The following is a 26,314-nucleotide window of genomic DNA, read 5'->3' as shown; positions in this document are numbered from 1 at the left end:
ACCCATATATTTATTTATTTAAAGATTTATTTATTTATTTATTTATTTAACAGACAGGGATCACAAGTAGGCAGAGAGGCAGGCAGAGAGAGAGGAGGAAGCAGGCTCCATGCGGAGCAGAGAGCCCGATGCGGGGCTCGATCCCAGGACCCTGAGATCATGACCTGAGCCGAAGACAGAGGCTTTAACCCACTGAGCCACCCAGGCACCCCAAAAATACCCATATTTTACATTACAATTTACTTTTGGTTTTATACATTCTATGGGTGTGGACAAACGTGTAATGGCATCTATCCACCATTAATGGAGAGTACCTTAATTGTCCTAAAAATCCTCTGCTCGGCCTGTTCATTCTTCCACTTCTTCCTACCAAAGCCATGGCAATTACTAATCTTTATTGTCTCCATAGTTTTGCCTTTTTTAGAATATCACATAGTTGGAATCGTACATCATGTAGCTTTTTCCAGTTGGCTTTTTCAGTGAATAATATGCACTTAAGTTTCCTCCTTGCCATTTCATGGCTTCATAGTTCATTTCTTTTTAGTGCTGAATAATGTTCCATTGTTCGGTATACCAAAGTTTATTTGCCTACAGAAGGACATTTGGTTGCTCCCAAGTTTTGGCAATTGTATATAAAGTTGCTATAAACATCCATGTGTGGGTTTCTGGAAATAAATTCTGGAAATAAATTGTCATCTCCTTTGGCTAAATAACAAGGAGCATAATTTCTGGATCATATGAATAAGAATATGTTCAGTTTTGTAAGGAATTATCAAACAGTCTTTTAAACTGGCTATACAGTTTTGCATTCCCACCATTAATGTATGAGAATTCCTGTTACTCTACATCCTTGCCAGCATTTGATGTCGTTAGTTTCTGGATTTTGGCCATTTTAACAGGCATATAGTAACATCTCATTGTTCTATTTTATTTATTTAAGGTTTTGTTTATTTGTCAGAGCACAAACCAGGGAGTGGCAGGCAGAGGGAGAAGCAGGCTCCTCACTGACCAAGGAGCCCTATGCGGGACTTGATCCCAGGACTCTGGGATCATGACCTGAGGCGAAAGCAGATGCAGAACCAACTGAGCCAGCCAGGTGTCCCAACATCTTGTTGTTTTAATTAGCATTTCCCTGAACAACATCTGTATGGAGCATCTTTTGATATGCTTATTTTTTGCCTCCTGCATATTTTCTTTGGTGAAGTGTCCATTCAGGTGTTTGCCTCATTTCTTTTTTTTTTTTTCTTCTTCTTCATGTCTCTTTCTCTCTCTCTCTTTTTTTAAACTGGGGTATTTTAATGCTTTTTACGATAGGATAAATAGTTTTCTTGATGACTGCAGATATGTTAGGCTGTTTGGTGGTATTCAGAACCACGACAGTAATGGTGGTTTTCTCTGATTTGTATGTAGTCTTCAGTAATTATAAGGAGTTACTTGTCTGAAACTGCTCTTAAACCAAGACTGCATTTATCCATCCATTGTTTTCAAGATTGTTGGTAACTTGGGCAATATTTTCTGCAAATAACCTTGCCTCCTTGTGTTCCAAGGTCCAAGTCACTCATGTTAACCTCAATGACAGTATCTTTGGTAGTAACACCCAAAGTGGTGTATAGTTGGGATGAGGGATTCTTTTTTACACCAAGTATCGGCAGGCAAAAGGTGGCTTTCAGTTCGGGCTGTATTACATGGGCCTTTTTGAATCGTAAGTCCATTGGCCTAATGAATCTCTCATATTTGGATAGTTTTTGAGTAAAACCATCTCCAACAAAGCAGACATTAGTAACCATCCTATTCCATCATTCTTTCTCTTCCCTGTTCAGATAACTTTTAATATTTCCGTTTCTTCCTGGGCACAAACTTTGTGCAAAGGAACTTCCCATTTTCCCACTTTCTCATTTCATTTTTGTTTAATCATATTGGGAAGTACTATAGCTCTGGACAGTTCCTCCCTGTCCAGCAGATACACAGGTACTGCTCCTTGTGGAGACCTTTCATCTTTCTTTCATTTTCTTTACATGCAGCTTGGGCCTTTTTCGTTTGTATTTTCCTGGCATGGTGCTGTTTATGGTAGAGCTTAGCTTTCATCATTTTGCCTTCATTATTTTTTTAATTATTATTATTATATTTTATCAAGTTACGTAGTCACCGTACAGTGCATCATTAGTTTTGATGTCGTGTTCCATGATTCATTGTTTGCATACAACACCCATTGCTCCATGCAGTCCGTGCCCTCCTTAATACCCATCACCTGGCTCACCATCCCCCTGAGCGTTCTTGAGCCTCTTGACCTTCATTCTCATGATGATCCATACAATAGCCATAGTGCTTCTAGGACCACTCAACATAATCATTTCGTGGCATGGTGACAGCCATGAGGCCACTGGGGGCAGCTGCTGGGAAGCAAAGAAGCTCTCCGTTTTTGGGTCTCACAGACCCACCAGCTGACTCTATACTACCTGTGATGGACAGAGACAGTTCTCAAACCTGGCCCTTTTTTTAATCAGGTTATTTGTTTTCTTATTGTTGTGTATTAAGAATTTTTTGTATGTTTTATTTAATAGTCCTTATTAGATGTGGATGTTCCATTGCGCTTGAGAAGAATGTATATTCTGATGTTATTGGATAAAGTAGTTTATCGACGTCAATTACATTCATCTGATTAGTGATGTTGAGTTCACCTTTGTGCTTACTGATCTTTTGCCCATGAAATGTGTCAATTTCTGATAGGTGTTGAAGTCTCTAACTATGATAGCAAATTTATCTGTTTTTTTTTTTGTTTGTTTGTTTGTTTTTACTTTTGTTTTTTGCTTTTTAAAATTCTGTTAGTTTTTGCCTCACATAGTTTGATATTCTGTTGTTAAGCTCATGGACATTAAGGATTATGATGTCTTCTTAGACTATTGACCTCTTTATCAACCTGTAATACTATTCTTTATCCTGATAATTTCCTTTGCCTTGGAACCTGGAACAGGTTTGTCTGAAACAAATGGAACTTTCATTCACAGTAACATGTGAATAAATTATTGCATTAATAATTGTCATTTCTGATAAAGTATAATTTTAAAAATAATTTTTATTTTCTCAAAAAAATTTAAATTACTCTAATTTGTTTTGAAATCTAGGTCAAAAAAAATTTTTTTAAAGATTTTATTTATTTATTTGGCAGACAGAGATCACAAGTAGGCAGAGAGGCAGGCAGAGAGAGAGGAGGAAGCAGGCTCCCTGCTGAGCAGAGAACCCGATGCGGGGCTCGATCTCAGGACCCTGGGATCATGACCTGAACTGAAGGCAGAGGCTTTAACCCACTGAGCCACCCAGGCGCCCGTAGGTCAAAAATTTTTATTAGAAGGTATTACTTATCTCTTGATTCTCCAAAACAGTTCATCAGTTGTTTTATTTGTTTTATTCATTCACTTGACAAATATTTAGTTGAGGACATATGATGTGCCAGACTTTTTTTGGGGGGGTCAAATACATTAAGGATGTGTGAGTTATTAAAAAAAAAAAAAAAAGGCATGGGGCACCTGAGTGGCTCAGTGGGTTAAGCCTCTGCCTTTGGCTCTGGTCATGATCTCAGGGTATTGGGATTGAGTCCCACATCGGGCTCTCTGCTCAGCAGGGAGCCTGCTTCCCCCTCCTTCTCTGCCTGCCTCTCTGCCTACTTGTGATCTCCCCCTCTCTGTCAAATAAATAAAAAATAAATAAATAAAATCTTAAAAAAAAGGCATAATGGAGAACTGATGACAGAACTCCTAAAGAATTATTTACATCAAATCTGTGTATATGTATATGTGGATGTAAATGGTACCCTGAAATTGCTCATTGAGTTTCTCAAATATATTTGACTAAGAATTCCAACCCATACCTCTCTCAGCCAACTTTCTCTTTTTTTTTTTATTAGAGTGTAGTGCCTGTGTTCTACATAGTGTGTAATAGAAAATGAGATGTTGCAAAAAACAAGTGTTAAGAAATTCTCTAATCTTATTTATTTTTCCACAGAGTGTTCATTTTGAGAAGAAAAATTAAGCTTGAATGTCTGTTTTCTAAGTATTCCTTTTGGACTAGCATCTGATTTGGCAACTTAGTTACTATTTTAGCTGTTAGTGTAGGTAGTTTTGGGCAGTGGTTCTCAAAACTTAGCATGTACCAGAATCAGCTGGAGAATTTGTTAAACAGACTGCTGAGTTCTACCCTGGGGGTTCTTGATTCAGTATGCCTGAGATAGGGCCCAAAATCTGGTGATTAAAGTGAATTTCCAGGTAATCCTAACGTGGCTGGTTCTGACATCACACTTAGAGGACAACTAGTTCAGAATATAAAACATGGGGAGAAGGATCTAAGTGTGGTCATGATTTTAATACTCACCAAAGGAATTAGCACAGGCAAATTATTTAATTTTCCTTATCTGTGAAGTAGTAGTGGTTATGACTGCAGCTTCTCAGCTTTGCTACAAATATTGAATGACAAACTTATTATTAATACTCTCTAATTGAAAGGTTACAATTTAAAAACCAATCTAAAAACTTCAAATACTTTTTTTCATCTCAGAAACCAGTATTTTTTTTTTTTGGCCTAAAATCTATTTTACAAAGAATATAATTAATGAGCCTTTAAATTTTCTGTTTTGAAATTAGAAAATAAATAAATACAACTACATTGTGTAATTCAACTTTGAAATTTATCCACTGTTATGTGTGTGTGTGTGTGTGTGTGTGTGTGTGTGTAAATTCTTGCCTCACAAAGATTTTCTGCAGTGAATGTCATACTATATTGAAACAGGAACTGTGGGGGCTCCTAATTAAAATAGTTGGCTTTGATACATGTGATATTGAATTTGAGTTGGGAAAACCCCAGGTGGTTGTATAAAATTTCAGCAAATGTTGTGCATGACTTCATTTTTATTTCATGAAACTAGGAAAGAGAAATCCAAAAGCACTTTGCTAAAATTGTAAGTCCCCCCCCCCTTTTTTTTAAATTGAGATGACTTGCACTTGTAAAGGAGAATTTTGATATAGAAAATCAAGAATTCTCTAACACTTTTATTTAATCTTCAAGAGATTCAGGAAATATTTGTTGAGTACCAGTGAGTTTAAGCCACTTTGCAAGGTTTTCTGGATTCGCAGGGTGATGTAGATAAAGTGAGTTAAAATCTGTTCCTTGGTATGTATAGATACTACGGGGGAATAAAACTTTATATTCAGTGAATTAAAATGTAATGTGAAGAATACATCTAAGAAGTTATGTATAAATGCTAGGAAAGTTTTAGGTGAGGGGGGTAATTTTGAATCAAGGGCTTTAGAGCCTAGGAATCTAAGGAGGCTTGGAAATAAGAGTATATATGAAATAAGTTGTGGAGGAAAAATCAAAATATATAGAGGACAAAGAGCAGAGGTTGTTAAGTGTGCTCAGGAGAAGGACAGATACAAGGGAGACAAAGAAAAGAAAGTGCCTTATGTATTCAAGTCATTACATGAACATTACAATAGTTATAAATCTGGGTGTCTGAGTAAAGTAATATGTGAAAGTCGATGCCAGATATTTTTATGGAAAGTTATTCCTCTGATCCCAATGAATGGAGACTTTATGCATAAAATAGTGGTGAGCAAAGTATGGTCTATGGGCCAATTCTGGCCTGAGGCCTGTTTTTGTAAATACAGTTTTATTGGAACATGGCTCTAACCATTCATTTAAGCAGTCCATCGATGCTTTTATCCTACAAAGACAGAAGTTTAATAGTTGTAACAGAGATCTTATGGCCCACAAAACCTAAAATATTTACTATATGTCCCTCACAAAAAATAAAAATCAGACATAGTTATGTATGTGTGTTATATATCAGTGCAGTATAAAATGTACCCTTAGTTACAAATACATGATGATATAAAGAGCTTGCACCAGAATGCAAATTAATTCACTGTTTCCTTTATCTAGAAGGCTGTGCTCTGAAAAAAGTTATGTCAGCTGATCTGGACACCATGGGTAGTGAATAGATGTGTATTTTACTGAAGTTTTTTTATTGTAGCGTAATGGCGTATAGTTTAGTTCAAGGTTCTTTGACTCAGTAAAGATGTATTGAAGACTTTTTTCAAGATTTATTTATTTCATTTTATATTATTTTATTTTAAAAAGATTTTACTTATTTGTTATTTATTAAAGATTTATTTATTTGTTTGACACAGAGAGATGACAAATAGGCAGAGAGGCAGGCAGAGAGAGAGAGGGAAGCAGGCTCCCTGCCGAGCAGAGAGCCCAATGCAGGGCTCGATCCCAGGACCCTGAGACCATGACCTGAGCCGAAGGCAGAGGCTTAACTTTCTGACCCACCCAGGTGCCCCAGATTTATTTAGTTTAGAGAAATTGTGTGAGAGGGCAGAATCCTTACTGAATGTGGAACCTGACTTCATGCTCAATCCCATGACCCTGGAATTATGACATGAGCCTAAACTAAGAGTCAGATGCTTAACCTACTGAGCCAGGTTCCCCTGTATTGAAGATTTCTAAGCAGGATGGCAGGATCAGATGTGTATTTGTGAAAGGACTAATAACTTGAAATAGAATCCCTCCTTTTTTTTTTTTTTTTTTTGGTCTCTTCTGCATCACCAAAGCATACTGTAGATGGCATGTGTGGTGTGTTTTGGAGACAGAACCTTGGGGATGCAGCTAGTAAGATTTGATGCTCAAGAGCTAAAATTCCTTTTCCCTTAATTTGTATTCTGAAAATCGCACACAGGAGCACTGATTGGTATGGTTGCTTAAGAAGCCTGCTGCAGCAGTTGGTGGGTCAGTGGGGGAGCAGTAAGTTTCACACAAGAATTGTTCATTACAGATAGTAGCATAATGCTATGGGAACCAGCAGAATAATTGTATTGTTGGACACTTTATATTTTCTGCTACACATGAAGCTAATAAAGTTCATGACTACTTTTACTAGATCGTATCTCATCAGGTATGTTAAAAACGCCTGTAATATCATGACAAATTAAAGGATATTTTTAAGCCCCCCAAATAAGCCTAGAGAATATGTGCCTGATGTTATAGACATACAGGGTCAAAGGTCAGTTTGTTCTAACTCAAAAATATTTTGATTTGTCCATCTAAGTGTATTTTTTTCTTACTAATTTAATTAGAGGGAATACCCAGGAGATTCTCAAATAAGAGGATAAAGGGCAATATTTTAATTGCTTACTTTATGTAATGTTAAGACTTGCAGAAACTGATTTTCCTATGAGGCCTGGGAGACTTTCCTTAAAATAGCATGCACTGTAAAAAACATCTCTCTCTCTCTCTCTTTTTTTTTTTTTAAGATTTTATTTATTTATTTGACAGAGATCACAAGTAGGCAGAGAGGCAGGTGGGGTTGGGGTGGGGAAGCAGGCTCTCTGCTGAGCTGAGAGCCTGATGCTGGGCTTGATCCCAGGACCCTGGGATCATGACCTGAGTGAAGCCAGAGGCTTTGACCCACTGAGCCACCCAGGCACCCCCCCAAAAAGATCTCTTTTTATAATCACTATTTTTAATGACTTTTATATCATCACCTGGTATCTTTACTTTTGCAACTCCTGGGTGTACAACACTCCTTCAGGTGTTACAACACTTTCTATGTGGTTAATGACATGTTTTATTAGAAAATAGATATATCTATACAAAGTTCTACTTCGTACCTCAAATGCGAAAAGACCATTTGAAGGCTGGTGGAGAAATGCTGATATTTTGTGGGTGACAGCATTGTCAGGTGTGATCATTACTGCTTTGCTCATTCCAGGAGGCGAGTTGATTTCCTTTGCATGCTTGAATAATCTCATCCTAGACACAGGCAAGGGTTTGTGTAATTCGTCATTTTTCCATTAGGCATCATACATACTACATCATGTGCCCACAATTAATGTATGTAAGATTGGTGACCGATGGAGGTACTGCTCCACCAGCACTGTGTTCATAGTAGGATGTAAAAACACAAATGCAGTTTTGTTGCTTGTAGTGTTCAAATTGATCACTTGGTATCAGTATCTCCTTTTTTCTTCTTCTTGAAGATGGGGAGTATTACAGGGGTATATAATTGTAAGATATTGTTTTAGTATTTTATATTTGCATTTGAATTTTAATGGATGATACTGATTCAGGAAAATTAAACATGCATGGTTTTTCAGTGCATAGATTCTGGGGAAATTAATATAGAGACCTCCAGTGGAAGAACTTTGACTAGATGCTTTTATCATTGCCAGAATTGTGACTTTTAGTCAGTTAATTCCTCTACGGTTTCCTGTTGGGTTTGTTTTGTCTTTTCTTATGTTGTTTTTCTCCCCTCAGTGTGAGACACATTTATCAACTTTTCGTGAATAATTTCATCTGAATCCATAGTTCTATCACTCCTTTAGTCTTTTTATTTCTACATATGTTTTACTAATTTTAATCATTTATTTTGTGTATTGAGTAGTTTTTGAGTTTCTATGAACCAGGTACTGCTTTGAAAACAAAACAGAGCCCCTACACACACACACACACACACACACACACACACAATACACACACACACAATATATACACACCCAACACACACACCCACACACGTTTGAACATCCTGCATAGTCCATGGTACATAGCAAACAGTCAGTAAATATTATATTCATTAAATGCGATACATATGTTTTCCTCCAATTTGCTAATGATGATTCAGTGATGACTTTGATCATCATTTCAGTATCTTTGATAGAAATCCTTGATTTGGATACAGTCCATTTTTAAAGACTTCCCCTCATGGTTAGCAATTTTTGTATATTATTAAGACTTTCTCACTTTCACATCATGATGTTTTTATTAGATCATCTTAGAGAATCTTTATTGTTTGACCTTTTACACTCCAGGTGCCATCTACCCGGAATTCATTATTTTTGAAGGCTGTGAAATAAGGGCAGGGTTTGTCTTTTTTTTCCCCACATTGCTACCTAATTTATTCAGTACACATTGAAGAGATTGTCCTTCCTTTAGTGCTCTGAAGCACCAAACTTTTCATAAGTCAGGTGTGCACATATATATATGAATGGGTGTTAGGACTATTCCATCCATTTATCTGGTCCATTTGCCTGTCTTTACTCCAGTATCTCTGTATCTTGATTATTCCACCTTTATAATGAATACATCTGTCAATAAATTCTCTTTGTTCTCCTTTACATTAAAATTGGCTATTCTTTGTCTTTTGGATTTCCATATGAAGCTTAATATCTGCTTGCCAATCTGGGAAAAAATATCTGTAGAAATTGTGCTAGATCTCAGTGAATCTATAAATCAGTGAATCAGTTATATATTAATTTCTGTTCTTGATATCCCTAGGATCCTGGGATATTAAGCACACAAGGAACAAAGCTAGAAGTGCTTATGTATATAGAGACATTAATTCAAATTAATTTAATAATCCTGTCTCTTAACAAATGATCTTTACTCATACCCTCTGTGGTTTGTAGGACACTAAACTCTTTATTCCATTAGCAGCAACTAATGATATAAACATAACCACAAATCACAACTGTCATTTATTAAATAAATATATAAATAAATAAATATATAAATAAATAAATATATAAGGTAGGCCAGGTACTGTTTTAGATGTTCCTTTATTTTATTTCTAATTCTTTTTTAAAAAATATTTTATTTGGGGCGCCTGGGTGGCTCAGTGGGTTAATCCTCTGCCTTCGGCTCAGGTCATGATCCCAGGGTCCTGGGATCAAGCCCCGCATCAGGCTCTCCACTCGGCGGGAAGCCTGCTTCCTCCTCTCTCTCTGCCTGCCTCTCTGCCTACTTGTGATCTCTCTGTCAAATAAATAAATAAAATCTTTAAAAAATATATTTTATTTGTTTATTATTTGAGAGAGAGATTGAGAGAATGAGTTGGAGGAATAGCAGAGGGAGGAGCAGACCCCCTATGGAACAGGGAGCCCGGTGTAGGATTCGATCCCAGAACCCTGGGATCATGACCTGAGCCATTGGCAGATGCTCAGTGACTGAGCCACCCAGGAACCCTTTATTTCTAATTCTTAAGATGTTATATGGAACATTTCATAAATGAAGAAACTAATATGTTATAAGAGGTTAACTAACCTGCCTAATGTTGTCCACTTAGTCAATGATGAGGTCAGAGACCAACCCCTGTTGTATGCTTTGCCCACAATGCCATTCCTGGGGCCTCCGGCAGGCAAAACTGCAGAGACTGATGATAAATATGTGGGGGTTGAATGAATACTTACATGTTTTTCTCCATTGATTTGCTATTAGTGATTCACATTTCTTTCCTCAAGAAAAATGATGAAACTTTCAAGATAAAAATGGTTTTAATAAGTAGCAAATTTACATTCTATAGTATCTAGCATAATACTTAAGCGAGAAAGTGGTAAGAAATCTAATTAATCAAAATGCATGAAAATGCCCAAACTGCGGGGAATCACCTCTTCATTTAATACTTCAGAAGACTGTGTGTTACCTAGCTGTCTTTAATGTTTTATTATTTCTTTTTGGAATTGATATTTAAAGTGGGGGCATCAACTCTGTCTTTTATGGCAAGATTATATTGATATTCAGTTGTTTTCATCCCAAATTTTCCTCTTTGATTCAGTGGTAGAAGAAAAAGACACACTTTAAAAATTATCTACCAGCTTATTAAAATATTAACAATATTTAAATAAAACTGACCTAAATTAATAGAGATTAAACTTGAACCTTGAAAACCTTTTAGACTTCTAAGTAGAACCCCAGGCTAGTTTCCTATTTTACATGCTTAATTTTTTATATATATTTTTCTTCTTTATGTGCCTCTTCTAAAAGTATTCAGTTCTTTAGAGTCCTTTTTACACACATGGAAATATGATTTCACTCACACATGGAATCTAAAGAATGAATGAACAGAAAACCAAGCTGACTTAAATACAGAGAACAAACTGGTGGTTTCTAGAGGGGAAGTAGATGGGGGGGATAGGCAAAATCGATTGAGAGGTACAAACTTTAAATTTCCAATTATAAAGTAAGTAAGTCACAAAGGTGAAACGTACAGCATAGGGAATATTGTCAGTTATGTTGTAATAATATATGGTGACAAATGGTGACACACTTATGGTAAGCACTGAGTAGTGTTTAGAATTGTCAAGTCAATATGTGATTCATCTGAAACTAATAACATTGTCAGTTACACTTCAGTAAAAAAATTAAATGTTGAAAAAAAAAGCCATACAAGCTGACATTATTAGCAATATTATTATAAAAAACAAAGAAAAAGCACACAACCAAGTAATTACAGATTAGAACTGATAATTTCAGCCTTTCCCATAATTTGTACACATTGTACCAACTGATACATGGATTGTAAATCAAAATAGTAATTCTTTCTTTCTCTCCCTCTCTCTCTCGCTCCCTTTTTTTTTTTTGTTGCTTCTTTGATGCCATCAAATAACTTTATTCACACAAACATCCCTGAATTTACAAAGCCTCAGTCATTTATCCACATTAGGAGGATCCGCAGTGTTCAAGGAGCTTAAATATAACGTATCACACCAATCCAAGAAACCCATGTACAAAAATATTCATATAAAGCTGTTCACATGTAGGTCCTGGATTACCAGCTTCTGCTTAAAAAAAGAAAATAAAGAAAAATGGATTTATTATCTAGTATTTGAAACTCACTTTGTTCCTAGGCTAAAGGCTCCTTGCCCCTGAGTTGACCCCACACAAATGTTAAATCATTGCAAGCTGCTTTCCTGCTTAGGGCTCCTAGGGCACAAAAGATTTCTTTAAAACGTTCCTTAATCAACTCCCTTCCGCCTGTGGGCTCTCATGGAAAAAGATGTGGACACATCTGGCAACCAGTGGCAGTGGATTCACTTCTGGAAGCTTATGTTAACCAACCCTCAAGTCCTACTTCCTGGTTTCCCCTCTGAAGACCTTTCTCTAGACCGGAAACCCCTGTCCTCCAAGACTAGCAGGCAGGATCAGAGATGGGTCTGGCATCCCCAAAACTATGTCTCAGCCCATTGTGGGAGGATGGCCAAGTTCCTAGGTGACTTTCTGAGGGCCACCAGATAGACCAAGGGCAGGGAAAGGAATCAGGGGAAAGTAATAACCCAACACCCACCAGTGCCCCCCATATACGTGGGGGGTGCAGGCGCAAGCAGGATCAAAGGTGAGCAGTGCACGTGATGGACGGCCTGGAAACACAGGCAGTAGGGAGCAAGCATGAGTGAGGGGTGAGGCAGAGAGTGAGGGGTCCCCTCCTTAGGCTGTAGAGGTGGAACTCTTGCTGTTCCAAGTTTCCAAAAGATACTCTGATGCTGAAACTCAGACATCCAGGCTATTAAGATCTGTTTTCTAAAAAAAAGTAAACTGTAACAGCATAAAGATTACCACAGTGCTTTTTACCTTTCCTTAGAAAAAAGACTCAAGCAAAAATAATCTTACTGCTCCAAACCCTGACTTTCTAGGAGAGAGCTGATAGGTCAAGGAGCTGAGAACCTTAGAGGAAGGGACTGATAGAAGCAGGGAATGCCCAGGCGCAAGAAGGCTTTGAGGAAGATGGTGAGTGGTCTTTGTACCACAGGATCAGGGAGCAGAGGGAGTGCAGGGCATATGGTCCTTGTCCTTGCCATCTTTGTTCATTTGCTCTGGGACACCCCACTGGCAATGCCGGAAAGGAGACCAGGGCCTGGCTGAGAGTCAGATGTCCACAATGTTGGGTATCTTTCTTCTCCAGCTCTCAACACAGTCCTCCTTCCTTCCTTCCTTCCCACTTTCCCCCCTCCCTTCCTTCCTTTTTATATTTTTAAAAGATTTTATTTATTTATTTGACAGAGAGAATACAAGCAGGAAGAGCAGTAGGCATAGGGAGAGGGAGAAGCAGGCTCCCCACAAACCAGGGAGCCTGATGGGGGGCTCGATCCCATGACCCTGGGATCATGACCTGAGCTGGAGGCAGACGCTTAACCGACTGAGCCACCCAGGTGCCCTCAATGTGGTATTAAGTAAACATTGGATTTACTCCCTCAGAAAAGCAGCCATGGTGGGCAAACCCTGTCTGGGCAGGAGGACAGAATTTCTGCACCTCTGGGATGAGATGAGGCTAAGGCCTGTGACCTTTGTCCCCAGCCCCCAGAAACTGATCAGATGGAGTTAGTCTTGAACGAACCAACTGTGGCATCCTCCTGGCTACAAGAAAAAAGCAGTAGATTATTTCTACTGAAGACTGTGAATCATCATTATGCTATAAAACATTATTATGCTTCTAGGAAAACTTACAGAACCATAAAACATGGTCAGTGATGAACTGTATTATATTTTATGATTTTCTTCTTTTTGTAAATCTGATACACACTGTACTTTCTGCAGAAATACCACAGATGGCTGGTACCTGTATGCTGATAGCTCAAATGGAAAATTTGGTGACATGGCTGATCTACTCACTCCTGTAATTTCACGCACGGGACCAAGGTGCACCCTGTTGTTCTGGACTCATATGAATGGTGTCACAGTGGGTTCTCTCCAGGTACTCCTTAGGCAATTGCACTAAATTTTCTTTATAAAAATTCATACTGTACAATTTAGTGTTATTAAAATATAGTCTGCAAATAGATGAGAATGGGTAATTATCAACACCTTACTAGTTTCAGTATGGTATGATTTAAAAAAATAGCCTTACTAGCAGAATTAGACCTGAATGGCCAGCAGGCTGTTTTTACTCTTCATTTTATGGTTATTAGCTTTATTCTGAGGTTACAGCTTGTGTAGTACAGTTTTGTACTTGAAATGTTTCATGTAGATTTTAGCAACAGCGTTCTGAGAATACCAGTGTTCTAAGAACAGTGCAAATGGGTCTTACACGCTTTGGGGACCTTTGAATGTGCATTCTTCTGCCCATGGTGCTGCGGCTGCATTTCCTAATTGTCTTTTTCCAGCTGTTTCTTGGTTAGAAGAGTTAAACTATTTCAGAAATACTGTTTAAACTATTTCAAACTGTTTTAAGAATTCACAGAGAACCTCAATATAACTTCCACTCAGAGTTCCCATTTTTTTGCTCATTGTTCCAGACCATCTTTTATAGGAAAAATTCCAGACAGGATCGTGTATCATACCTAGTTATTTCTTCTTAGTGTCTTTTGAATTAGAATGATTCCTTAATCTTCTCCAGGCTTTTATGATCTTGATGATTTAAAATATTATACTCTAATCTGATATGTAGAATCCACTCAATTTAGTTCTGTTCAGTGTTAATCCTCTATATACATGTTTATATATATCATATTATTTATATATATTATTTTTATATATTTTATATATATTTGCTGTAGTATCACCAAAACTGTTTTTTTTAACTGCATCCCATTGGTAGTATATGATATATATAGGTCTTACTACCTTATTCTGTTTGTTATCAATAAATATTTTGTGAAGAGATATTTTGTGATAGTATATAAAATCCTGTTCTCAAGTCAATTTTACTTGCTAGTTTTTGCTTCCTTTAGTATTTTTCACTGGATTAATTTTACTCTGATGATTCTTAATTGTGATTTTTTAACTGCATTATTCTGTTTACATTTGTTGGTTGGTTTTCTGTTATAAAACACTATCACCACCATGACCCAGAAAATTACCTCTCCATTTATGGATTTATATCAGTGTGGATTCATGGATCCTTTTTGTATTCAATTTGTTATCATCCATTATTTTTGTTATTTTTCATTGATTCTTAAATTGTCCCAGATTTACTCTTAGGAGACCTTTTAAGCTGACTCCTATGTCTCTTTGACAATCCCATCAGTCTTTGAGCAATTTCTTTTTTTCTGTCTAAGAAGACATTCCAGACTCATGCTATTTTTATGTTGTTCCATCCCTGGAGTTAACTTTTTCCAGGGGTCCTGATTTCTTTTAGAAGACCAAGTTATATAGGCAAACCAGAGAGAGAGGTTCTGGAGTCTCAGTGCAGATGCCTAGGTCGTTTTTTCCCATCTTGGACATGCCTTATACAATATATGAGGTTTTAAGTCATATGTATAGATGTGTCATTTACACAGAACAAGCCAGCTCAGTTATAAAACATCTCCATTTGTACTATTTCATACCCCTAGGTAGCATTTTCCAGGGAGCCATGTCTGAAAGACCAATCCGAAAATTCTAGAATCATTTACTGTGGCAGTTTTAGACCAGGAATATCTTGCTAAATGCAGGCAAAGCAAAGGGCTCTTCCCCTTGTCAAGTACCATTAATTTGTTAGTGAAGAAGTCTATGTTTAGCATATTTACAAAATATTACAGGTAGGTTACATATTTTCGCCCCCCCCATATAGAAAGAAATAGACTGAAGTCTAGCTGCTTAACCACTTCTTCCCCTGTACCTTTTGATTATAATTTTAGTATTAGGTGCTGTATCTCCTCATTTTATTACTCTCTTATTCTAAGATTTTCCTGGCTATATGAAATATTTATTTTTCCAAATATGTTTTAGATAAACATATTTTACAAATGCTGTTAGGTTTTTTTTTTTTTTTTTTTTTATACTTGAAAGTATATTTACTTACCAGTTGTGGAAGAATTACCTTCTTTATTACAGGTGAGATTCCTTACCAATAATGATTTAGAAGTAAACTTGTTTGTATATAAGTATGCATGCATGTTTGATAATCTAAAAATATCCAGTAGTCTTATGGATTAAAGTTATACCTTATCATTTGTTTTACATTGATTTTTTTTAATTAATTAATTTATCTTTTATTTTATTTTTTATAAACATATATTTTTATCCCCAGGGGTACAGGTCTGTGAATCGCCAGGTTTACACACTTCACAGCACTCACCATAGCACATACCCTCCCCAATGTCCATAATAACCCCACCCCCCTCTCCCAACCCACCTCCCCCCGGCAACCCTCAGTTTGTTTTGTGAGATTAAGAGTCACTTATGGTTTATCTCCCTCCCAATCCCATCTTGCTTCATTTACTCTTCTCCTACCCCCTTAACCCCCATGTGGCATCTCCTCTCCCTCATATGAGGGAGATCATATGATAGTTGTCTTTCTCCGATTGACTTATTTCGCTAAGCATGATACCCTCTAGTTCCATCCACGTCTTCGCAAATGGCAAGATTTCATTTCTTTTGATGGCTGCATAGTATTCCATTGTGTATATATACCACATCTTCTTTATCCATTCGTCTGTTGATGGACATCTAGGTTCTTTCCATCGTTTGGCTATTGTAGACATTGCTGCTATAAACATTCGGGTGCACGTGCCCCTTCAGATCACTACGTTTGTATCTTTAGGGTAAATACCCAGCAGTGCAATTGCTGGGTCATAGGGTAGTTCTATTTTCAACATTTTGAGGAACCTCCATGCTGTTTTCCAGAGTGGTTGCACCAGCTTGCCTTCCCACCAACAGTGTAGGAGGGTTCCCCTTTCTCCGCATCCTCGCCAGCATCTGTCATTTCCGGACTTGTTAATTTTAGCCATTCTGACTGGTGTGAGGTGGTATCTCATTGTGGTTTTGATTTGTATTTCCCTGATGCCGAGTGATATGGAGCACTTTTTCATGTGTCTATTGGCCATCTGGATGTCTTCTTTGCAGAAATGTCTGTTCATGTCTTCTGCCCATTTCTTGATTGGATGATTTGTTCTTTGGGTGTTGAGTTTGCTAAGTTCTTTATAGATTCTGGACACTAGCCCTTTATCTGATATGTCGTTTGCAAATATCTTCTCCCATTCTGTCAGTTGTCTTTTGGTTTTGTTAACTGTTTCCTTTGCTGTGCAAAAGCTTTTGATCTTGATAAAATCCCAATAGTTCATTTTTGCCCTTGCTTCCCTTGCCTTTGGCGATGTTCCTAGGAAGATGTTGCTGCGGCTGAGGTCAAAGAGGTTGCTGCCTGTGTTCTCCTCAAGGATGTTGATGGATTCCTTTCTCACATTGAGGTCCTTCATCCATTTTGAGTCTATTTTCGTGTGTGGTGTAAGGAAATGATCCAATTTCATTTTTCTGCATGTGGCTGTCCAATTTTCCCAACACCATTTATTGAAGAGGCTGTCTTTTTTCCATTGGACATTCTTTCCTGCTTTGTCGAAGATTAGTTGACCATAGAGTTGAGGGTCTATTTCTGGGCTCTCTATTCTGTTCCATTGATCTCTGTGTCCGTTTTTGTGCCGGTACCATACTGTCTTGATGATGACAGCTTTGTAACAGAGCTTGAAGTCCGGAATTGTGATGCCACCAACTTTGGCTTTCTTTTTCAATATTCCTTTGGCTATTCGAGGTCTTTTCTGGTTCCATATAAATTTTAGGATTCTTTGTTCCATTTCTTTGAAAAAAATGGATGGTACTTTGATAGGAATTGCATTAAATGTGTAGATTGCTTTAGGTAGCATAGACATTTTCACATATTTATTCTTCCAATCCAGGAGCATGGAACATTTTTCCATTTCTTTGTGTCTTCCTCAATTTCTTTCATGAGTACTTTATAGTTTTCTGTGTATCGATTCTTAGCCTCTTTGGTTAGGTTTATTCCTAGGTATCTTACAGTTTTGGGTGCAAATGTAAATGGAATTGACTCCTTAATTTCTCTTTCTTCTGTCTTGTTGTTGGTGTAGAGAAATGCAAGTGATTTCTGTGCATAGATTTTATATCCTGACACTTTACTGAATTCCTGTACAAGTTCAAGCAGTTTTGGAGTGGAGTCTTTTGGGTTTTCCACATACAGTATCATATCATCTGCGAAGAGTGATAGTTTGACTTCTTCTTTGCCGATTTGGATGCCTTTAATTTCCTTTTGTAGTCTGATTGCTGAGGCTAGGACTTCTAGTACTGTGTTGAATAGCAGTGGTGATAATGGACATCCCTGCCGTGTTCCTGACCTTAGCGGAAAAGCTCTCAGTTTTTCTCCATTGAGAATGATATTTGCGGTGGGTTTTTCATAGATGGCTTTGATAATATTGAGGTATGTGCCCTCTATCCCTACACTTTGAAGAGTTTTGATCAGGAAGGGATGCTGTACTTTGTCAAATGCTTTTTCAGCATCTATGGAGAGTATCATATGGGTCTTGTTCTTTCTTTTATTAATGTGTTGTATCACATTGATTGATTTGCGGATGTTGAACCAACCTTGCAGCCCTGGAATAAATCCCACTTGGTCGTGGTGAATAATCCTTTTAATGTTCTGTTGAATCCTATTGGTTAGTATTTTGGTGAGAATTTTTGCATCTGTATTCATCAAGGATATTGGTCTGTAGTTCTCTTTTTTGGTGGGATCCTTGTCTGGTTTTGGGATCAAGGTGATGCTGGCCTCATACAATGAGTTTGGAAGTTTTCCTTCCATTTCTATTTTTTGGAACAGTTTGAGGAGAATAGGAATTCGTTCTTCTTTAAATGTTTGGTAGAATTCCCCTGGGAAGCTATCTGGCCCTGGGCTTTTGTTTGTTTGGAGATTTTTGATGACTGTTTCAATCTCCTTACTGGTTATGGGTCTGTTCAGGCTTTCTATTTCTTCCTGGTTCAGTTGTGGTAGTTTATATGTCTCTAGGAATGCATCCATTTCTTCCAGATTGTCAGATTTGTTGGCATAGAGTTGCTCATGGTATGTTCTTATAATTGTCTGTATTTCTTTGGTGTTAGTTGTAATCTCTCCTCTTTCATTCATGATTTTATTTTTTTGGATCCTTTCTCTTTTCTTTTTGATAAGTCTGGCCAGGGGTTTATCAATCTTATTAATTCTTTCAAAGAACCAGCTCCTAGTTTCGTTGATTTGTTCTATTGTTTTTTGGTTTCTATTTCATTGATTTCTGCTCTGATCTTTATGATTTCTCTTCTCCTGCTGGGTTTAGGGTTTCTTTCTTGTTCTTTCTCCAGCTCCCTTAGGTGTAGGGTTAGGTTGTGTACCTGAGACCTTTCTTGTTTCTTGAGAAAGGCTTGTTGAACCACTATATATTTTCCTCTCAGGACTGCCTTTGCTGTGTCCTACAGATTTTGAACCGTTGTGTTTTCATTATCATTTGTTTCCATGATTTTTTTCAATTCTTCTTTAATTTCCTGGTTGACCCATTCATTCTTTAGAAGGATGCTGTTTAGTCTCCATGTATTTGGGTTCTTTCCAAATTTCCTCTTGTGATTGAGTTCTAGCTTCAGAGCATTGTGGTCTGAAAATATGCAGGGAATGATCCCAATCTTTTGATACCAGTTGAGACCTGATTTAGGACCGAGGATGTGATCTATTCTGGAGAATGTTCCATGTGCACTAGAGAAGAATGTGTATTCTGTTGCTTTGGGATGAAATATTCTGAATATATCTGTGATGTCCATCTGGTCCAGTGTGTCATTTAAGGCCTTTATTTGCTTGTTGATCTTTTGCTTGGGTGATCTGTTTATTTCAGTGAGGGGAGTGTTAAAGTCCCCTACTATTATTGTATTATTGTCGATGTGCTTCTTTGATTTTGTTATTAATTGGTTTATATAGTTGGCTGCTCTCACGTTAGGGGCATAGATATTTACAATTGTTAGATCTTCTCGTTGGACAGATCCTTTGAGGATGATATAGTGTCCTTCCTCATCTCTTATTATAGTCTTTGGCTTAAAATCTAAATGATCTGATATAAGGATTGCCACTCCTGCTTTCTTCTGATGTCCATTAGCATGGTAAATTGTTTTCCACCCCCTCACTTTAAATCTGGAGGTGTCTTCGGGTTTAAAATGAGTTTCTTGTAGGCAACATAGAGATGGGTTTTGTTTTTTTATCCATTCCGAAACCCTGTGTCTTTTGATTGGGGCATTTAGCCCATTAACATTCAGGGTAACTATCGAGAGAGATGAATTTAGTGCCATTGTATTGCCTGTAAGGTGACTGTTACTGTATATTGTCTCTGTTCCTTTCTGATCTACTACTTTTAGGCTCTCTTTTTGCTTAGAGGACCCCTTTCAATATTTCCTGTAGAGCTGGCTTGGTGCTTGCAAATTCTTTCAGTTTTTGTTTGTCCTGGAAGCTTTTAATCTCTCCTTCTATTTTCAATGATAGCCTAGCTGGATATAGTATTCTTGGCTGCATGTTTTTCTCGTTTACTGCTCTGAATATATCATGCCAGCTCTTTCTGGCCTTCCAGGTATCTGTGGATAAGTCTGCTGCCAGTCTAATATTTTTACCATTGTATGTTACAGACTTTTTCCCCGGGCTGCTTTCAGGATTTTCTCCTTGTCATTAAGGCTTGTAAATTTTACTATTAGGTGATGGGGTGTCAATATCAAAATCTTATTGATTTTGAGGGGGGTTCTCTGTAGCTCCTGGATTTTGATGCTTGTTCCCTTTGCCATACTGGGGAAATTTTCTCCAATCATTCTTTCCAATATACCTTCTGCTCCCCTCTCTCTTTCTTCTTCTTCTGGAATCCCAATTATTCTAATGTTGTTTCATCTTATGGTGTCACTTATCTCTCAGATTCTCCCCTCGTGGTCCAGTAGCTGTTTGTCCCTCTTTTGCTCAGCTTCTTTATTCTCTGTCATTTCATCTTCTATATCGCTAATTCTTTCTTCTGCCTCATTTATCCTAGCAGTGAGATCCTCCATTTTTTATTGCACCTCATTAATAGCTTTTTTTTTATTTCAACTTGGTTAGATTTTAGTTCTTTTATTTCTCCAGAAAGGGCTTTTATATCTCCCGAGAGGGTTTCTCTAATATCTTCCATGCCTTTTTTGAGCCCGGCTAGAACCTTGAGAATCGTCATTCTGAACTCTAGATCTGACATTTTACCAATCTGTATTGATTAGGTCCCTAGCCTTTGGTACTGCCTCTTGTTATTTTTTTTTTTTTTTTGTGGTGAATTTTTCTGCCTTGTCATTTTGTCCAGATAAGAGTATATGAAGGAGCAAGTAAAATACTAAAAGGGTGGCAACAACCCCAGGAAAATATGCTTTAACCAAATCAGAAGAGATCCCAAATCATGAGGGGGGAAAAAGGGGATAAAAAGAGGTTTAGAAAGAAAAAAAAAAAAGAAGAAACAATTAAAAAAAGAAAACGATAGGGCGCCTGGGTGGCTCAGTGGGTTAAAGCCTCTGCCTTCGGCTCACGTCATGATCCCCGGGTCCTGGGATCGAGCCCCGCATCGGGCTCTCTGCTCAGCGGGGAGCCTGCTTCCCCCTCTTTCTCTGCCTGCCTCTCTGCCTACCTGTGATCTCTGTCTGTCAAATAAATAAATAAAATCTTTAAAAAATGAATAAAGAAAAAATATAAAAAAGAAAAAAAATATATAAGATAAACTAGTTAAAAAACGTTAAAAAAGAAAAGGGTAAAAGTTAAAAAAAATTTCACAGAAGAAGAGAAAAAAATTGAAAAAGAAAAAAAATTAAATTAACTGCAAGACTAAAGAATCATGGGGAGAAAGCCATGAGTTCCGTGCTTTCCTTTCTCCTCCTCTGGAATTCCGCTGATCTCCTTGGTATTGAAACTGCACTCCTTGGTAGGTGAACTTGGTCCTGGCTGGGTTTCTTGTTGATCTTCTGGGGGAGGGGCCTGTTGTAGTGATTCTCAAGTGTCTTTGCCCCAGGCGGAGTTGCACCGCCCTTACCCGGGGCCGGGCTGAGTAATCCGCTCGGGTTTGCTTTCGGGAGCTTTTGTTCCCTGAGCGCTTTCCGTAGAGCTCCGGAGGGCGGGAATGAAGATGGCGGCCTCCCAGTCTCCGGTCCGGAGGAGCCGAGAGCTCGGGGCCCCACTCCTCAGTGCGCCCTCAGAGAACAGCGCCCAATTACTCCCGTCACCCTGGCCTCCGGCCGCGCTCCGAGCTGACCGATCCTGCGACCGGTTCAAGGTAACCCCGAGCTGTGAGCTCACTCCTCGGCTCCGTCTCTGTAGCCGGCTTCCCCGCTCTAATACCTGAGAGCTCTGCGACACTCAGACACCCCCGATCCTTCTGTGACCCTGTGGGACCTGAGGCCACGCTGACCCAGCGTGGGCTTCACCCCGGTTAAGCCTCTGGAGCGATGTCCCTCAGCGGAACAGACTTTTAAAAGTCCTGATTTTGTGCTCCGTTGCTCCGCCGCTTGCCGGGAGCCGGCCCCTCCCCCCGCGGTCTATCTTCCCGTCCCTTTGGAGTCACTTCTCCGCCAGTCCTACCTTTCAGAAAGTGGTTGATTTTCTGTTTCTAGAATTGCTGTTCTTCTCTTCGATCTCCCGTTGGATTTGTAGGTGTTTGCAATCTTTAGATAAGCTATCTAGCTGATCTCCCACTACCTGAAGTAGTCCCAGCCTACTTCTCTGCCATTTTGACTCCTGATTTTTTTTTTTTTTAATGGTTTTTGGCAAACAATACAGCTTACTGCAGGGTCTTCATCTGAAAAATAAGAATTATTTAACTGGTATATTTTGTAGTTAAGATTAATTATCTGAAATATACTTTCCTTTTTCAGGTACAGTTTTGTATTAGGTGAAAAATTAGAAAATATTAAAATGTTAAAAGTAGTTATCAAATAACTAAAATGGTAATGCATATGATCCTTATTTTTGTGCATGAACACATTTTTCTTAGTCATTTGTATATAGAATGGTTTTCATACAAAGATCTATTTCCCATCCTTTTTTAAAGTATTTTTTGAATTATTCATAAAAATTATTTTTTTGAAATTATATTTTTTGACCTTGATAGCCTGTTGTTTTAACTTAAATTATATAGACCGAAACTTTGATATTATTTTTGTTAGCCCCATATTACTTAGAGATTCTAAAGGGTCTAGAAACTCTATTTCTATAAAATTAATAGTTTGAATGTTGTTATACTCCAGTAAAATATAGCTGTTTCAATTTAATTGAAAGGAAGGAGATAATGAAACCATTAAAAGTTACCTTCACTTTCAGGTAGTCAGAAAGTCACATACCCATTACTAGAATTATTCTTTCAGTTGTACACATTGTATTTTTAAAAAGTAATGTTGTGAAATCCTTAAATAAGCCTACTAAGTCTGTCACTTTAAAAGGTAGAGTTATTCTGTTTTTTCCTGTTCTCTTCAGTTACTCTCTTTTTGGTTTATTCTGTAACATTCTAAAAGGAGAGCCAGGATAATTTGTCTGCTGAAGCTAATCCGAATTTCCCTTAAGAGCAAGGATACAGTACTGATGAGAATGCAAGTTTTCAAGGCTCTTGGGTGGGGAGCTCTTACCATCACAGGATGGGTCAGCACTCACTCATATCATCCAGGCATGCTGTTAAAATTGAATGGATTCCTATTTTAACACACTGTCCCCACTGAACCCAAGAGCATGAGGAAGGGAAATCATCTTCAAAAACAAAAACAAAAACCAAAGCCTAAAACCGTTTTAGTAAGTAGTAAGTGCTTTTCATTTAGACTCCATGACCATTATTTAATTTATAAAATTCCAGGTACTTATGTCAGTTTTTTGTTTTTTTTTTTTTTTAAAGCCAGTGTACTTAAGAGTTGATGAGATCATGTCTAGACCCTTTGGACTTGACTGACAGATACTCATGTATACCTTTATTACAGAAAGCTCGTGAGGGATCCTGCAGACACATTGCTATGTAGAAAACAAAGACATGTGATGAAAACTGTCCCCACTTTTCTCTAAGGAACTTAATGGTGATATTAAAATTTTAAAAACTCACTGGGCAAATTTTAAATATTTAAAATTTTATCAATACAGAATAGTTTAACACCTCTTACTTGATTTATCTCTTTAGGTACTCAGCAAGAAAGACAATGTTACTTCTAAATTGTGGGCTCAAAGAGGACAGCAAGGTGCACAGTGGAAGAAAGTAGAAGTGTTTCTAGGCGTTCAGTCACATATACAGGTTGGTAAGCCAAGTAGTTGTTGGATGACGAGGGAGTGTTTTCATTTTCTTTTTCTTTAATCCTACTTTATTTCCTCTACTCCTAGCCTTTTTTCCCTCCCATTCCTGATATGTTACATGAACGCTTACCACTCCATGTCATTTCCATAAGGAATTTAACAGTTCCAGATGTCCTCATTTCTCCCAATCAGACAACCATGTTCTAGGACTATGTAATTTTAATGCTAACTATGCTGCACTTTACAATCAGCCTCCTCGTACAAAGAACACATCCCTTGATTTTACAGATATAACCTCAGAGACTGCAGAGTAATTATGTTACTCTATTTCAAAGCTAATTAAAAAGATAGACTTTTGAAGCACATTGTATTGTTGAACCTTGTTAGAGGTAATAGATTTACGCAATTAAAAAATATTTGGGGTGGCACGAAATTATATAATGCTGTATTTGTCTTCATGTAGATTACAATAATATTAGGAGAATATGACTTATTCATATTTATAAATTTAAAATAAGTAGTATGTGTGCTAAAATTGAAGGTAATTACATGCCAAGATAATTAGTGTGTATTTTGTTTCTTATGGGTTATCAAGAAAATAAGAGCTGATGGATGTGTGTGTGTGTGTGTGTGGTGTGTGCATGTATTTGGCAGAAGGGGATTTTCTTGGAAGATGAGGCTTAGCTATTAAAATTGTAAAGATTTGAATCAGGGGAGTGAGAATCCAGAGGCATTTATGCTGGGGAACATTTTCTTAGTCTTAATTGCATAGGGCTTAATTTCATGAATTTAGAACCATTTATCTCTAGGTAGAAGATATATCTTGGCTAATTATTGCATTTCTAGTCCTCTGTATATAGTAGCCTCTTCTGCTGTGCACAGTCAGTAACTATATATAGTCATGGGCTGTGTGAGAGATCAGCCCCTCTCCATTCCAGTGGAAACACTGAACAGCTACTTCTGTGTAAAGGCATTAATACAGTACTGTCCCCAATTTCTTGGAATGGCAGGTGTGATAAAGTCCGTATGTTTTTGGCCTCTCACTGGAGTCCTGTTTTCTTATGGGTCATTTGTAGATAATTTAGGAAATTGATAAGAAATAAGTTCAGCCTGAAGATGTAATTATTGGACTGTACTTTTATATTGCACAATATGAAATTTATTTTTAAAATGATTCCACCAGTTCATTCCCTAACATCTTTTAACTGAGGGTAGAAGAATCCTCAGCAAGAACATGGAGAAGGTTTCGCTGCTGCTGGACATAGGCTTCTACCCCAGGCAATGAATTCTTAACTAGTTCTGTGCAAGTGGAATATTTGTATAGTAAAATCATATTCAAAATAACATTAAAGGGAATTTCAGCAGGAAGAATCAATTATTAATTAACTTAGCCTTTCTGAAATGTGCTTTCTCATATATTGAAATTTGATTGAAGAGATATATGCCTGTGTTGTTTGAATCTTAAAAGTAGATAATAATGGCTTGTGAATATTTGATGTTTTTTGGTGATTCACTCGTTCTTTCAATACAGACCTACTAAGCCCCCACTATGTGCAAAGCTCATTACTGTGCACTGGAGATAGACTGATAAGCCAGGCATACTGTCTGTGTTTCTTCTGTTTTTACAGTGTTACCCCTTTCACCTCAGGAAGAGGTGAAACTCTAAACCTTGAGAAAAAGTCAAAGATACGGTTAGAAGTTATATGCAGAATCAACACTGGGTAGTTTTCAGAGTTTTATTTGGGAGCCCTCAAATGTAAACAGAGTGTTTAATTAAAATAGTTTGATTAACTAGAGCAGGCATATACTTAACACTTAGTGCTAAGTACTAGTCTATAAATTTGAAACATTTATTTGTTTTAGTTTTTACAGTAATTATATGATCATTATCCCCTTTTATAGATAGAATACACAATTACCTACACATGAGGGAACTCCTAGTTGTAGACTACAAAATGGCATAGGGAGACTGTCAGCAAGGCTAATTCATTAAGTTCATTAAGTTCATAATCCAAATAGTGTGCCATATTGCTTTCCAACTTTTCCAGAATAATTGACCCTGCTTTTATTTTACTGGAAAAAATACAATTCTTTTTTTTAAAAAGTGTAATCACATTCGGTAGGAAAGTCTATGGAATCTTAACCAACATTTTATGGAGCATTGGGATATAAGCAGGGATTTGATCATTTGGACCTCGCAGGCACCTGAGGGTCCATCTATAGAACTGCCCAAGAATAAATTAATAAGGAAACACTTATTATCTGACTCCTTTTTCATAGAACATTGTATCAAATATTTAAATGTTTAGAGGCATCCAGAAAATAGAGTACCCTTTTCATTTGTGTAATGGTGTTTCCTTACAAAACACTGGAGTCCTTATTCTTTCTAATTTCACCTCTTCTTAATGACTTCAAACCTCTCAATCAAATTTATTTTTCTTTTCCAGCATATCTATTATGAAGAACAGTTTATGTAAATTTGGTATATGATTTTACACAAAAATTATATTTTTTGTTTTGGTTTTG

At 37.4% G+C, this 26,314-nt stretch overlaps 1 protein-coding gene and 1 pseudogene across 1 annotated transcript in view; one reads left to right on the top strand and one right to left on the bottom strand.

The window, feature by feature from the left end:
- The window catches only part of MALRD1 (MAM and LDL receptor class A domain containing 1), a 736,704-nt gene that overhangs the window by 268,596 nt on the left and 441,794 nt on the right, over window positions 1-26,314 (top strand). Inside the window, exons 23-24 of the mRNA XM_032880867.1 lie at window positions 13,360-13,516; window positions 23,679-23,789. Of these exons, the coding sequence (XP_032736758.1) occupies window positions 13,360-13,516; window positions 23,679-23,789 (268 nt within the window). The remainder of the gene's footprint in view (window positions 1-13,359; window positions 13,517-23,678; window positions 23,790-26,314) is intronic.
- On the bottom strand, window positions 1,451-2,361 carry LOC116881219 (annotated as a pseudogene).

The sequence above is a fragment of the Lontra canadensis genome, unplaced genomic scaffold, assembly GCF_010015895.1.
Source record: "Lontra canadensis isolate GAN:19392208 unplaced genomic scaffold, GSC_riverotter_1.0 scaffold72, whole genome shotgun sequence".
Classification (NCBI taxonomy): domain Eukaryota; kingdom Metazoa; phylum Chordata; class Mammalia; order Carnivora; family Mustelidae; genus Lontra; species Lontra canadensis.
Note: the sequence above shows the minus strand (reverse complement) of the source record. Positions and strands in the feature narration are given on the sequence as shown.